Here is a 14619-nt window from a genome sequence, read left to right on the forward strand (position 1 = left end):
AGTGGCTATGATCAAGGCAAGGGAGATGCTGGTACAGCTTCTGGATATGGTGGCGCCAGCGGTGGTGGTGGTTTTGACCAAGGAAAAGGAAATGTTGGCACTGCTTCTGGCTATGGTGCAGACAAAACACAAAATGGTCAAGATCAACAAACTGGAACCGCCGGTGCTGGTTATGCAAATGCGAACAATGTAGCACAACCTGAAGCAGCAGCAACACAAGGTGATCAAGGACAAGCTGCTGCTGAAAAGCGTTCGTTGGAGGACAGTAAGATAATGCGCCGTAACCAACCACATAATATCAATCAATTCCACAACAAAGACCAATCTCACAACGCAAATCAATATCACAATCAAAGCAAAGGCAGCGGCAGCGGCTACGGAGGTGGTAGCGCTGTTGGTACAGGTTCTGGATACGGTGGTGGCGGCGGTGGATATGGTCAAGACAAAGGTAATTTCGGTACAGGTGCTGGATATGTTGCTGGTCAAAACCAACAACATGGTGCCGTTGGTGCTGGTTATGCAAATAATGTTCCTCAGTCCGGCACAGGACTTACACAAGGTGGCCAAGGACAAGATGCTGCTGAAAAGCGTTCCTTGGCAAACAGTAAGATAATGCGCCGTGATCAGCCTCACAACTTGAACCAATCTCACAACGCCAATCAATACCATAACACAGATCAAGCGCACAACAAAAGTCAGTATCACAATCAAAGCAAAGGCAGCGGCAGCGGCTACGGAGGTGGTGGTGCTGTTGGTACAGGTTCTGGATACGGTGGTGGCGGCGGTGGATATGGTCAAGACAAAGGTAATTTCGGTACAGGTGCTGGATATGTTGCTGGTCAAAACCAACAACATGGTGCCGTTGGTGCTGGTTATGCAAATAATGTTCCTCAGTCCGGCACAGGACTTACACAAGGTGGCCAAGGACAAGATGCTGCTGAAAAGCGTTCCTTGGCAAACAGTAAGATAATGCGCCGTGATCAGCCTCACAACTTGAACCAATCTCACAACGCCAATCAATACCATAACTCAGATCAAGCCCACAACAAAAATCAATATCACAATCAAGGCAAAGGCTCGAGCAGCTATGGCGGCGGAGGCGGTGGTAGTGCTTACGGTGGCGGTGGCACAGGCTACGGCGGCGCTGGTGGTAGCGGTTACAATCAAGGCCAGGGAGCAGGATCTGGATATGCTGGTAGCAGCGGTGGCGGCTACGATCAAGGCAAAGGAAATACTGGTACGGGTGCTGGATACGGTGTTGGTCAATATCAACAAACTGGAGCCGCCGGTGCTGGTTATGCAAATGCGAACAATGTCCCTCAACCTGACGCAGCAGCAACACAAGGTGACCAAGGACAAGATGCTGCTGAAAAACGTTCCTTGGTAAAAAGAGAAGAGTATGAAGTGAAAAGGCGTTCATCGAAAAATAAGATGATCCGCCGTGATCAGCCTCACAACTTGAACCAAACTCACAACGCCAATCAACACCATAATTCAGATCAAGCCCACAACAGAAATCAAACCCACAACCAAGGCAAAGGTAAGCCTACGAGCAGCGAGACTGGTGATGGCGATAAGTCTGGCTATAACGACAAACCAAAAGCCGGTCATGGTGAGGCAACCGGCGGTAACAATGGCAAAGCTGATGCAAATGAGGGAAATACCGTTACCAAGAATACAAATGATGATACTGGTAATGCAACCAAGGCTGGCGAAGGATATCAAGCCACTGGTAAAAGCAACAGTGCTCCAAAAGCTGAAGATGCTACCAAAGCAGATCCCACAGGTGCAACTGAAACGACCAAAAACACAAATGCTGAAGCTGGTAATGCAAACAAAGCAGGCGCAGGTGATCAATACACGGGTAAAACTGAAACTGACGCAAAAGCCAATTCTTACGGTGGAGCTGATGCAAACAAAGCGATCTCTGGCGGTGGCGATCAAGCCACTGGCAAAGACGAAAGTGGTACAAAAGCAGAGTCTACTACCAAAGCAGATCCTACAGGTGCAGCAGATGCAAACAAAGCTGAAACAAAAGGTGGACCTGATGCCAACAAAGCTGATCCTGCAGGTGGAGTTGACGCAAACAAGAATGCTGCTGGAGGTGGTTATCAAGCCGGTGACAAGAATGAAAGTGGACCGAAAGCAGAAGCTGCTGCCACAACAAATCCTACAGGTGCAGGAGATGCAAACAAAGCTGATACATCCAAAGCAGCTGGTACATCCAAAGCTGATACTGCTGCTTCTGCAGGTGAAAGACGCTCGACTTTGAAGAAGCGTAACAATGAGAGTTTCATTACAAAGACGAAACGCTGGCTCTCTCGTCGTGATGTACAGGATGACAAAGATGAAGTGAATCCTGTTCTGGCAAGATACTACAATGGTTCCGAACAAATTCAAAAGAGATTCAATTCATCTTCAGCGCAAAAGAAAGAATTGATTGAACGTCAAGATATCGATTCTGAACGTTCTTATATAACGGCAGGCGAGGATACGGATGGTGAAAGCAGCTCGGATATCGATAAAGAAGTTGATGCTCAAAAGCCACAACATGTTCAAGGATTAGAAGATGCACATGACGAATGCATGGAGAGTGAAAGCAAAGGTATTTTACCTTCAGGTACATGTGAAGCACAAAGGATGAGTAGCGCTCTTGCAGGAAGTGTACGAAAACGTGAAGAAGTGAAACCTGCTACAAACACTACAATTACTGCATTCCCTGAACCAGCTCCTCCTCCAACCGAAGTCAGACCACCAAGTCAAACTGAGATGGCATTAGAAGCTTTGACCAAGTTAAGTGATTTACAAGCAAAACGAAACGATATTCAAGAACAAGAAAAGTTGATTGAAAAGCAAATCCATGACCTTTTCAAAGAATATCCTGTCCTTTCTGCTACTTTGGCTTTATGAGTGATTCTAGTCTTGTATGATTCTTTTGGAATAGAATATGATGACTGTTGAATTGAGCACGTGTGAAGTATGAATATTCCTTCTTCGTCACCGGTCTGTTAATGTTGCCGGTCTTTATGCGGTGTTTGCTAGCGAGTGCATTATCTTTTTAGTTGTATTTTTGTTCAAATAGGCACTATCTCAGTCTCTACGCGTGTTTTCGGTCAGCTTCGGTTGAATCTCTGATAGTAAAAGGTCTAGACGTTCGGATATTGAATCCGATAACATCGGTCTTTGCTCGGAGCAGAGATCATCTTATCTTTTGCCTCTTTCTCTCCTTACCTTCTTCTTCGGCAATAACGGGTGACAATTGATTCCCGGCAATCCAATGCAAAGCAACAGATCTCACCGAAAGATGCAGTTCAATTGTCAATTTGCACAAGCAAGTGGGAACAATTGATGGCGGGGTAAAGCACTTCCTCGCATAAAGAAATAAAACTCCGACTTTTGCCATCTTTCATTAATTACACACACAGACTTTCATACAGTGGCTTATATTGTCACTTCGGTATTCTTGCTCAGCAATTCCATCAATAGAAGGCAGCACGCAATCATTCACGCATACACAATTACACTCACATTAGCATCATTCCATCGCCCCCTTCTCGGACAGAATTCGCATTTGATGCACAATTGAACAATTACCCCGACGCTATCATCACAGCAATACGGGGAAACGGTATCTTGTACAACCATCAAAACTTGCTTAACCACCACGATCTGCATTCATCCTGGCTCATCTTCTTCGCCCGATTAAAAGATTGCAGATTCAACACCACCAATCCTTCTATCCGGAAGAATTGACGATTCAAAGCAAACAGTCACCTGCCATTCGGTCGATCTTGTCATACAACAACACCTCTCGCATTCATTTCGGTCTAGAATCCTTCCGACAACGGCGACTTTTACGCAATTAGGTACATTTGCAGATTGATACATAAACAAACATCTCAATATAAACGACGTTTGAAAAGTAGAACATAGCATTACGCACTTCCAGCACTACTTATATCCAGCCTCGTTTTCTTGACGTAACCAAAACTCTCCGCCTCAATTTCCCTTTGACGCCCAAACGCCTCGGTTGGCCGATTCGATTCACTTAACCTTCAAGGCTAACAACAGTGGAAAAAAACCATAAAAGCAGATCAGCATCACTCCTACCTACCCCGCACCAATTTGGCAAGTCTAAACAAACAAAGCAGTGCTTGAATGACCTCATTTCCAATCCCCACAAAGTCGAAAAAGATATAAAAGCAATATAGATTGCAACGATTTCCTCTAACACTTTCTCACAACATCATCATCTTAGCACTTTTGAACCAAAATGCTTGTCACACGTCCACGTCCGGTCACACAAACATTACCACAAGACGCAAAGATGACCAATAAGAACGTACGCCAATCAGCTCAACAGCCATTTTCTGGATCGTGTTCATCGACAAATTCGGAAAAGACTGAAGCATCTCCTGCCATGACAATTTCAAGTTTAACGAGCACATCTTCTGACGATCTCGAAACGTCAAATGCTACAATCAGACAAGCGAAAGATGTTGATGAACAGGATTTCCTTCGTTTTCGTCCTTCATACCACTTGATCGCGCCGAAGAATTGGATGAATGATCCATGCGGTCCCTGTTATGATGAAAAGACAGGCTTGTACCATTTATTGTATCAATACAATCCCGAAGGTGCGACTTGGGGAAATATGTCTTGGTTACATGCCACTTCAAAGGATATGGTTCATTGGGCACACGTAAACAAAACGCCTTCTTTTACGCCACAATTACCTCATGATTGCAAAGGCGTTTTTTCCGGAGCAATGGTTCCACATGGTCCACGTGGTGAAGAGAACATGTTAACTGCATTTTATACTGCAGTATCCTATTTACCAATTCATTGGACAAAGCCATATCATTGGGGTTGTGAAAAGTTGGCAATCGCAACTTCTACAGACGGAGGTCAAACTTGGAACCGTGATGAATCTTCGGTTTTATTGGAATCACCGCCTGTTGAACATAAAGAAGATGTCGCTTCTTGGCGAGATCCTTTTATCTCTGCATGGCCTGAAATGGATGATCAGTTGGGCTTGCCTAGAGGTAAATACTTGTACGGCTTGATTGCTGGTGGATTGCGCAATAAGACACCGACTGCATTCCTTTATCGTATCGAAAAGGAAGATTTGACAAAGTGGAAATTTGTCTCAACGATTGCAGATGTCGGTCTCAATCATTCTTTAGGTAAAGCAAGTGGTGAAATGGGCCGTAATTGGGAAGTTTGTAACTTTTTCACATTACCACGTCAATCTCCCCAAACCGGAAAGGATGCACAATATACGCTCATGAACGTTGAAGGTGTAGGTAAAGATTTCAAATCACGCCATCCAATGTGGGCACAATCTTCAATGACAAAGAGCAAAGACGGAAAAGGAGTAATCTTGCATCCTTTCAAAAGCGGAATTCTTGATCATGGAAGTCTTTATGCTGCAACGACATTTTACCATCAACATACTTCTCGTCGTATCCTCTGGGGTTGGATTACGGAAGATGATTTGGCAGAATCTCGTTATGATCAACAAGGATGGTCTGGTTGCATTTCTCTGCCGCGCGAGATCGTTCCACTCTCGTTTGAGAATGTTGATCCCGTCATGCTTCAACATTCTCTCATTGCACCTACCTTTGATTTTAGCAAAGCCGATCAAAGTTCTACAACCGGCGTCAAGATTTCAACACTTGGTGTCAAGCCTGCTGAAGAAAGTGCCGCTTTGCGTAAAGGTGCTGAGTATCATTATATCGCCAAGCCGTCAACGGCCAAGCTTCCAATCAATTCACGCAACTTTGAACTCTCCTTCGAAGTCCTCATCAACAAGGAAAGCTCCGAAGGGGGCGTCTCCATCTGTCATGATGCAGACGGAAAGCATGGCGTCAAGGTTGTGTATTCGAACGAAACCATTCAAGTCATTCGTGAAGGTACAACTTCCGATCCAGACGTAAACACAAGCACAATCACTGTGCCTTTTGCTCCTTTGCGTTTTGTTGACGGTACATTTGAACGTTTACGCTTCCATCTCTTCCTCGACAATAGTGTCTTGGAATTATTCGTCAACGATCGTTTGTGTATCACCACACGCATTTATTGGCAGCATGAAGAAGCTATTCAAACTTCTTTGATACGAAACAGCGGCGAGAGCAATTATCAAAATGTTCAAATTTGGTCAGGATTGCAAAAGGCAATGCTTGACGAAGGAGCTGATGCTGATCAAGACGCACTTGGCATTGATGGCGTAGCACATCTTTGAGATTCGGGGTTTCCATTTCCAGATCACTCTCTGAGCGCACACAATCACCTATAGAAAAGCCCTTTCTTGTTGTGGATCCATGCACAATTTCTGTATTCTATCTCGATTCTATCTTTTCATTTTGGCACATATCTGTCACGTATATCATGATGTATATTCATTTCTCAGTTCAATTCATTCTCATCAATCCTTCAGAGTTTGCCTTTGGCTTTTGCCAAACTTTCGCCTTGTACCAAAATACATGGTCCTCCATAAATGACTTTACTCTGTATACTTTCATCCGTAGAAGCGATCCAATCTTTCACTTCTTGATCTTCTGCTCCAGGTTGAAGCCAAACTGCGTTTACGTGTAAATCTTGCAAAGCAGTTTTAATGATGGGTAGAGAAATCTTTGGTGGTGTTATAACGCTTACACTTGTACTCTTTGGTTTTTGAACTTGTTTGATTTCAGAAACTGTTGAGATATCTTCGATCGAAGATTCTTTCGGATGAACGGGAATCACTTCTAATCCATGATCTTTGTACCATCGCAAGACCTGGTTGGGGGATGGGGGAACATGAGCATCTTATGTTCCAATTCTGTCATTTGTCAAATACATCACAAACCTACCTTATTTCCATACTTAGCCCGATCGGTGCTGTAATTGTCATTAAGAAGATACGGCGTCAGACAACATGATCGAGATAACTCTAGCATACTCACGAAGCACCGATGACTGCATAGTGTTCAGCATTAAAGAAAGCCTCTTTTGCTTTCTCGATCGACATTCTGACAGATGAGAAAGTTCTTTTTTGTTGTTCTTGTTGTTGAGAATATGGTCGGGAAGCAAGATTGGAAAGTGGAGGAATTGGTCGTACAACAAAAGCGGTTAATGGTAATCTCTGTGTCAACAATGATCGCATACGAGTTCCAACGTTGTAAATTATCCTTTGATACAAGACAAACTTCTGTGATGTTGTAAGGATGTAGTCAGAAAGGAAGAAGTATCCGAGCAGAAACAAGGAAATGCGGAGACCGGATATAAGAACCCTCGTCTGCCATTATAGCGCGCATTTACTCAAGCACGCCATCACCTCTTTTGGCTCAATGTTCATGGTTCGGTAAAGATTCACACTCTTCATCCAAGTCCAACTTTAGCACATGATTAGATTTCAAGAAAGAAATTAGAGATTGATCAAATAATGACAAAGACGATGTAGAAAAAAAAGGAGAACAGGTATGAGAAGTCAAAAGGTGAGCAGAAGTGAGCAAGTAGCAAGAGAGTGTGGTATTTTGTGGATGGGCTAAAGGCACCACATCCACCAGTAAATCTCCAATCCTTGTGATGTGCAAGATGAAGCAAGATAAAAGCCTTGAGAGCGCAATGTTTAAGAAAATATACAAGAAATTGTTTGTATGCAAATGATCCTCCTAATTGGAGCTTTTTTTGTTTGTTTGTACCTTACGCCCCACCTTACATGAGATCGTTGTAACGGGAAGAAGGATCCTTCTTTGGTTCACGCAAAAGGTTGAGGTAACGCCATGCGAAAGGCAGAGCAAAGTGAACAACAGTAACGAGGAAAACGGAACCCAATTGGAACCATCCAACGGCAACGGCTGCGCGATAACTGAAAATAGAATTATAGTTAAACGTGTTCAAATATGCGTTTGCTTCTTGAATTGTGTAAATATTCGACCATTCTCCGAGTGGGAAACCTGGAATATTGACAAGCTTTAAACTACTGGTAATTTGAGCTTGAATAAAGTAATTAATCTGACGCAGGTATAATTGTTGTTCGGTATTAAATGGTTCGGAGTAGTTTGGGCCTTGGGTGAACTTATAGAACTTTATCGTTGAGAATGCGGTGTAGGCTGAGACCACTCCAGTCCAGGCACCCAACAGGAGCAGAGAAGTCAAACCGACAACCAACCAAGCCTTTGTACCTTTTCCGGAATATTCACCACGACGTTTCTTTAATTGTTCGCAACTCATCAACATTGCAAAGATTGAGAAAACGAATTGAATTGCACCAAGGATCATGATTGCATAATCCACATTTGTGATATTATTATTGTCCACCCCTACAAATCCTGGAAGACTACTTTGGTTTGCAATCTTATCTTGAAGTGATGCCCATTGATGAATATGTGCTCCTCCTAAACCCATCATTGCTATCGAAAATCCAAAAGCTGCTAATAGAAGCGGTAGCTCCAAGAGCATTGCGTTCAAAGGAGCCATATTTGCTGATTAGATGGGGGAAACGAATGTATGTCGGAGAGGAGGGCGTATTAATTGAGGAAGGGCGTAATTTGTTTGTTTGTTGTAGGGTAGCGCGGTGAATGAAAAGGTTCCCGATCGAACGCCTCTACTGAACAGTGCAAATGCGGATCGAAAACAGTCTGAAGGAGGAGATAGGACGTTGATCGGATGGCGATGATGGGAGTGAGAGGTCGATCAAATGGCGCGCGCAAATAAACTTGAATGACAAAATGATGGAAGAGGTATGTATGATGAATACAAGCGGAGAATTGATGTGAAACGCTAAATTGTCAAGTTAAAATGCGGCACCCTCTTTGCTTGCTTGCTCTTTTTTTTTCGCATGATAAATTGACCGGGCAAAGAGAAAAAAAGCGGGTACAACTTACTCCGGGCACTGAATCAGCTCGCGTTTTGTGTACATACGTACACTGAACACCTTTTCCGTCTTAAGAAGCGCATAAAGAAGTTCATCTGGGGAAAGTGCTTTATGTCAGTGTAGTGCAATACAAATTGGTGTGGGGCGCTTGCTTGTTTGCAAATAAATAAATGAAATAAAAAGGCCCCACTCTACTCGGCACTCAAGCAGTAATGATCGAGATTAAGACGCGCCTAGAGAAAAGGTACACACACACCTATAATTTGTGTGGGTCTTGGGAGAGAAAATCTTGAATCTTATGAGACACAACGGCTCACGGCTACACAACGCAAACGATGTTACGTAATCACACCCTCACTTCGAATGTCGAGATGGAATTCAGTGCAATGAAATATATTGAGACCGTGAAGAAGAGTAAGTTGACAGTGAATGAGATGAAATTAATGAAGCAAGGTATACTATATGTTCAAAATGAATAAAATAAGATGAAACATAATCGTTTAAGCGGTAGTTGCAACAGCCGTAGAAGGTGTTTCGACCTTCGTTGCCGGGGTAGCATCCTCAGTGGCACTATTTGCCTCTGTAGCATTTGCAGGTGCACCGTTAACATAATCAAACCAACCAAAGAACCAACCCTTCTTTTCGAGCAAGACTTGATCTTTGGCTAGGGCTGTATGAGCATCTTGTTGAACAAGTTCATTGGCTTCAACTTCTTTTTGATAATCTGCTTCGATATGATTTAAAGTGGCTTCTTGTTTTTCAAATGATGCTTTGATGGCTTTTTGACGTTGTTTTTCTGCTTCTTTTTCTGCTTTCATTCGTTCTTTTTCAGCCAATTTACCCGCTGCTAGACGTGCTTTATGTGCCTTTTCTTCAGCTTCTTGTCTTTCTTTGAATGCTTGCTTTTCTGCCGCAACTCTTGCTTCCGCTGCTTTGGTTCGTGATTTTAGGAGAATAGCATCCACTTTGGCAACATTCTTACGACGTGCCAAGCTTGCATTGGTGATATCTTGCATTTTAGCATTAGCTGCTTTGTTAATTGCACAAGCACGTTTGAGCTCTAATTCTTGTACTTGTTTAGCATATTCAGCTTCTGCAGCACGAACTGCAACGTACATCTTTTGCTCTGCTGCTTCTTTGGCCTTCTTTGCTGCATCTTCAGCTTTTTGTCTGTCTTCTGTTGCTTTGGCAGCTGCTGTTTCTTTTGCTTTTTCTTCTTGTTGTAAAGCAATCGCATCAGCATCACCTTCTGTATCGATTGCTTTTTGATCTGCATCAGCTTCTGAATCAGCAGCTTTGAGAAGAGCCTTGCTCAATTTAATTCTTGCTTCTTCTTCTACTTCTGCTGCTATTTCATTTGCACGTTTGATAGCATCCAATGCATCTTGATCAACTTTAGCTTCTTTTGCCAAAGTTTCTTCGTTCATTTGTAATCCTTCTGAAACTTCTTCTTCGATTGTCGTTTGAATCTCTTTGTTTAATGCATCATTGACTTTAACGCTCTCTTCACTCTTTTGTGATTTTGATCGTTTGATGCTCTTGCGAAGTTGAAGGCCCATCTTGTAGTTTTGTTATGGTATCTAGAGGTGGTGAGGCAAAGGTACAGGTGATGGCAAGAGCACAACTAAGGAGAATATATCAAAGTCTCTATACGATTTGTCTAGCCAGTCAATGATCTACATCCTACCGGGGAAACCCCTGAGTGACAACGGTCTGAGCCCCTGCAGCATAAGCACATATGAATGTGAGTTGTTCTGTTTGGAAGGTGTTTTGGTGTAACCCCTATCTAAAAGACAAAGCTTTAAAATTAAGCTATCGCGTCACGCCATGCCATGCCACGCATCTTACCTGCATACATCCTTCTCCGCACTGCAAATCAGAGCCCCTTTTTCTTGGTCCATTTGAGGCCTATCCTTCAATTCCTCGGCATCAGGAATCACTCAGACACACACACATGAGAGTGACTAAGCAAAAAGAAGGCACGGTCATTCCAAAAGGTACACAGCATATTCATTCAGCATAGAGCATGTCATAACAACTTTTGTTGGCCCGCTAGCTTGGTTCAATTCTATCCGATTAGTGTTAGCGTCTCGTCACGAATTTCAATCTTATTCCCAACCTACACCTGCAACCTTGATCCTCAAATCCATCTCTCTCAAAAGTATGCATATATAGCTACAGCTTCTCTACAATCACGATGGGCTGTTGCAGTAGCAAGCCTTTGGAAGATAAAGAAGGAGAAGGAAATCATGCAGTCAAATTTGATGAAAAACAAAAGAATGACACAGTAAAGTCCAAATCAAAACGAACAAAATCATCTCAATCGATTCAAATCGAAAAAGCAGCAAGGAAGGAGATCGCAAGAGAACGAGGTAGGAGACCTAGACTTGATGATGGTCATGGAAGGGATGGCCTCTGTTTCTGTGGAATTCAATAATTTTACGCCTTCTCATCATATCAACCATATCGCATTGTACAATGGTTTCGTTCCTCTATTACATGTATACTACATCTTATATCTTGCTGTTCTCAGCACCAAGACGCCCTAAACCCAATTCGATACCAATAGCGGCATGAGCAAGACGTGCATCGACAGCAAACCCTTTCTTTTGAAAATCTGTAAGGGATAGGAAGCAAATCAGCATCAATCGAGAACAGCATTTCAACATCTTCATACTCACCTAGCAATGCATTCATTAACCCATGTACCGGTACGAGATGTCTTTCGATAAATTCCCCTTCATCAGGTTCTGCGACTGGTTCGGGAGCATCGTCTGCTAAATCGATTCGAATGACGCATAATTTCATATTGGAAGAAGTCATACCCTGAGAAGTAGGAAGTGGAACAGGCCATATCTGTCAGATTTTGGGAAAAATGAGATAAAGTCAGGAAAAGGGAGAAAAACACATACCGGATCATTAGCCATAACGGTGCTTACTAGCTTGACATCAATTTTGCCCCCTTCTTTATCTGTTCCATAACCTGTTTCTTCTTTAAGTTCACGTAAGGCTGCACGTCTTGTACCTTCTTCACCTTCTTCTCCAGCATCGATCAAGCCAGCAGGCATTTCAATAACACTTGAATTGACAGGAGGTCTAAATTGCGAAACAAGTAACATATGCGGTTCTGAACTTGGTCTTTGAACGATTGCACAAATAGCAACCGCATCTGCATCACCTTTACGTGTCCTTCGGTCTGCACACTCCCATTTACGTTCTTTTCCCGTTGGATCTTGCCAATAAATCGCACGTAAGCCAACCCATTTGGCATCTGCGTCTGATAATGGCTCACTTCGTAACACTTTTGACATCTTTGAGGATTGTTGATCGGTTGTGAATCTTTGAATTGAACGTGTGAATTGTCTGGTCAGCAAAGGTTGCGTGTTCAATTTTGTAGTGGTTTGAATCGATGTACGGATTGATTGTGCACAACGACGAGCAAACATGAGTATGAGGAAGATAAATTGTAAGGAAGAAGAATCAATTACCTTAAGCACTATTCTTCTCAACGGTTATAATGTCAGCAAAAGTCAAATTCACACTGGCGAACAGCCTAAAAAGCTAATATTTGTGGAGGCGCGCTATACAGTAACTCTAACCAACACTTCAAATCCGAAAGAGATCTTTGGAGAGATATGATGATGGGGGGAGGCATTGAATTCATAATATTATACAGTGCAATATGGTCATATCTATACATCTGTTTTGGGTTGAATTATCTCCTGGCTGGCTTGGGCTGCCACTCAGATGGTGACCATTCATCACCCGGTCCAGCCGCTCTACCAAATCTAGGATTCAATTGATTTCGTGCATTCTCTTGCGGAGATGTATGACTCTTTTGACCTTCAATGGAAACATCAAAAGCTGACAAGGGACTTTGATTCATCACTTTACGTGCTCTCTGTCTTTCCATCTCTTTTGCGTCTAAATTAGCCCTCCTTTCCGCACGAGCTTGAATCGCATCATCCATCGATTCATTCGCCTTTCCTTGCTTCTCTTCCATCCTTCGCCTAGAGGCTTCCCAAACTTCCATATCCACAGTTCTTTGCTGGTATGTCGTTTCTGCATCTTTTTGTTGTTCGAACGGCACTCTATGTGCAGCTTCCTCTTGTGCTTTTGAATCCGTCACTGTGGAAGTGGGAACAGCTGTAGTTTTGCCATCTCTTCTTTGTTTGTTTGGCGAATAATATTCTTGTTCGATTAGCTGTCGCTCTTTCATGGCATCTTGTGCTTTTTGTTCCAACTCCAACCTTCTTTGAGCGTCCCTTTGTTCCAAGATTCTTACGTTATGTTGTGTGATTGCGATTCGTTCTCGATCTTTGCTCAATTCTTCGATAGTTGGTGCGCTTTTCCGTGTATGCCTAAGCCACATCAGCCATTGAGGAGGTAAAGTACTTTGATCATATTCACCCAATTCTTTATGTTCTCTAAATCGCACCAATCGTCTAGTCCTTCGTGGATCTGTATTGCCATCCAAAGGTGGATATTCGTAATATTTGTTATGATCTAGATCTTTTCCTGCCAGATATCGAGCACGTCCGACTCGAAAGAACGCTGAAACCTTTTGTATTATATTCGACATGACGAGTACGATCGTGTGTGAAAGTTTGAAGACAAAACTTAAAAACAATCATCACTCACACTAAAAATAAAATCTTCCAATTGGCTCGAGCACGCTGCTTGCCTTTTTCTCGTGTTTTAGTCCGATATCGGACTTATGCATATGCAACAGGATAAAGCCTGGGGTATACACTTCTCTTCCTAAACATCATCCCAGACACAATTCAACCCACTCGATATGGCACAATCATCTCAATCCCCTTTTAATGAACGCGATGCCGGTCTCTTGATGGTATTTGCAGACCCTGGAAAAGAGGCAACAGAGGCAGAGTTCCATGGTAAGTGCAGCTAAATTCTTTACACCAATAACTTCTGTTGACACATTATTATTCCTCTTCTGCAGAATGGTACGAGAACGAACATATCCCTTTACGTACCTCTACTCTTCCCGAATTTTTATCAGCAGCAAGATACAAAGTCACATCATCCAACTTCGTCTCATCAACAGATCCAAATCCTTCAGCCGCATTCAAGGCACCTTGGTGTGCCTATTACACAATCTCTTCCAATGCTCTTTTCACTGATTCACGTTATACAGATTTACGTACAAATCGATCAAAACGTGAAGGTGAATTGATCGGTAGGCTAGGCGTTTTGGATCGTAGGATTTACAGATTAATTTATGATAGTGCGGCAGAAGGTGCGATTGATATTGCTGCTGATAGCAGAGATGGAATTGGACCAGCACCTGCAGATTTATCACCTCAATCAAAAGAAGATGTTGAAAAGAATGCTACTTATGCAGTCGCCACAAGTGTTACACCAGCTGAAGGAAATAAGAAGGCTTACGATGAATGGTATGCTCGTGAACATGTCGGCATGTTGAAGAAAGTACCAGGTTGGAAACGAACAAGGAGGTATGAATTAATCGATGCTTTGGTTAATGGAAAGGATGTGAAGCCTAATAATGGTGATGCGGCCGAAATACCAATCTGTTTAGGTCTTCATGAATATTCCACACCCGATTTTGAGCAAACGGAAGAATACAAAGCCGCACTCGATACACCTTGGCGATCTCAAGTGATCGAAGGAGGAATTGTGCGTCGGGAAAGGAGGGTGATGAATCTCTATCATGCCTTTAATCCGGACTCAGCTATCAAAGCACAAGGAAATTCACTTTAAACATTTGATATACATTA

General features: G+C 42.9%; 7 protein-coding genes across 7 annotated transcripts; 2 read left to right on the forward strand and 5 right to left on the reverse strand.

The window, feature by feature from the left end:
* Positions 1-4420: 4420 nt before the first annotated feature.
* On the forward strand, positions 4421-6244 carry FA14DRAFT_121133 (Arabinanase/levansucrase/invertase; the record flags this gene model as incomplete). Its single annotated transcript, XM_025496446.1, has 1 exon — positions 4421-6244. The coding sequence occupies one exon, from the start codon at positions 4421-4423 to the stop codon at positions 6242-6244; it is 1824 nt and encodes a 607-aa protein (XP_025355977.1).
* Positions 6245-6299: 55 nt separating this feature from the next.
* On the reverse strand, positions 6300-7038 carry FA14DRAFT_172286 (NAD-P-binding protein). The gene is made up of 3 exons (XM_025500396.1): positions 6948-7038; positions 6855-6882; positions 6300-6780 (listed from the first exon to the last, which is right to left on the reverse strand). The coding sequence occupies exons 1-3, from the start codon at positions 7010-7012 to the stop codon at positions 6436-6438; spliced, it is 438 nt and encodes a 145-aa protein (XP_025355978.1). The 5' UTR covers positions 7013-7038; the 3' UTR covers positions 6300-6435.
* Positions 7039-7374: 336 nt separating this feature from the next.
* Positions 7375-8953, reverse strand: FA14DRAFT_160722 (uncharacterized protein). The gene has a single exon (XM_025498797.1). It carries the CDS (start codon positions 8461-8463, stop codon positions 7699-7701), a length of 765 nt encoding a protein of 254 aa, XP_025355979.1. The 5' UTR covers positions 8464-8953; the 3' UTR covers positions 7375-7698.
* A 407-nt stretch (positions 8954-9360) lies between these two features.
* FA14DRAFT_179042 (uncharacterized protein) lies at positions 9361-10419 on the reverse strand (the record flags this gene model as incomplete). Its single annotated transcript, XM_025500895.1, has 1 exon — positions 9361-10419. The coding sequence occupies one exon, from the start codon at positions 10417-10419 to the stop codon at positions 9361-9363; it is 1059 nt and encodes a 352-aa protein (XP_025355980.1).
* A 954-nt stretch (positions 10420-11373) lies between these two features.
* On the reverse strand, positions 11374-12171 carry FA14DRAFT_164435 (uncharacterized protein; the record flags this gene model as incomplete). Its single annotated transcript, XM_025499887.1, has 3 exons — positions 11374-11477; positions 11542-11686; positions 11773-12171. 3 exons carry the CDS (start codon positions 12169-12171, stop codon positions 11374-11376), a joined length of 648 nt encoding a protein of 215 aa, XP_025355981.1.
* A 320-nt stretch (positions 12172-12491) lies between these two features.
* On the reverse strand, positions 12492-13459 carry FA14DRAFT_160726 (uncharacterized protein). Its single transcript, XM_025498798.1, has one exon. The coding sequence runs from the start codon at positions 13440-13442 to the stop codon at positions 12576-12578; it is 867 nt and encodes a 288-aa protein (XP_025355982.1). The 5' UTR covers positions 13443-13459; the 3' UTR covers positions 12492-12575.
* A 164-nt stretch (positions 13460-13623) lies between these two features.
* Positions 13624-14602, forward strand: FA14DRAFT_145611 (uncharacterized protein; the record flags this gene model as incomplete). The annotated part of the gene is made up of 2 exons (XM_025497282.1): positions 13624-13758; positions 13824-14602. The coding sequence occupies exons 1-2, from the start codon at positions 13659-13661 to the stop codon at positions 14600-14602; spliced, it is 879 nt and encodes a 292-aa protein (XP_025355983.1). The 5' UTR covers positions 13624-13658.
* Between the last annotated feature and the right edge of the window lie 17 nt (positions 14603-14619).

The sequence above is a fragment of the Meira miltonrushii genome, assembly GCF_003144205.1.
Source record: "Meira miltonrushii strain MCA 3882 unplaced genomic scaffold FA14scaffold_2, whole genome shotgun sequence".
Taxonomy (NCBI): Eukaryota; Fungi; Basidiomycota; class Exobasidiomycetes; order Exobasidiales; family Brachybasidiaceae; genus Meira; species Meira miltonrushii.

Bases quoted from the DNA above. Each gene is read 5' to 3' on its own strand.
- FA14DRAFT_172286 (XM_025500396.1), bottom strand. From the start codon at position 7,012: ATGTCGATCGAGAAAGCAAAAGAGGCTTTCTTTAATGCTGAACACTAT. The intron at 6,883-6,947 runs GTGAGTATGCTA...TGACAATTACAG, and splicing joins TATGCAGTCATCGGTGCTTC to CACCGATCGGGCTAAGTATG. The intron at 6,781-6,854 runs GTAGGTTTGTGA...TCCCCCAACCAG, and splicing joins GGGCTAAGTATGGAAATAAG to GTCTTGCGATGGTACAAAGA.
- FA14DRAFT_160722 (XM_025498797.1), bottom strand. From the start codon at position 8,463: ATGGCTCCTTTGAACGCAATGCTCTTGGAGCTACCGCTTCTATTAGCA.
- FA14DRAFT_160726 (XM_025498798.1), bottom strand. From the start codon at position 13,442: ATGTCGAATATAATACAAAAGGTTTCAGCGTTCTTTCGAGTCGGACGT.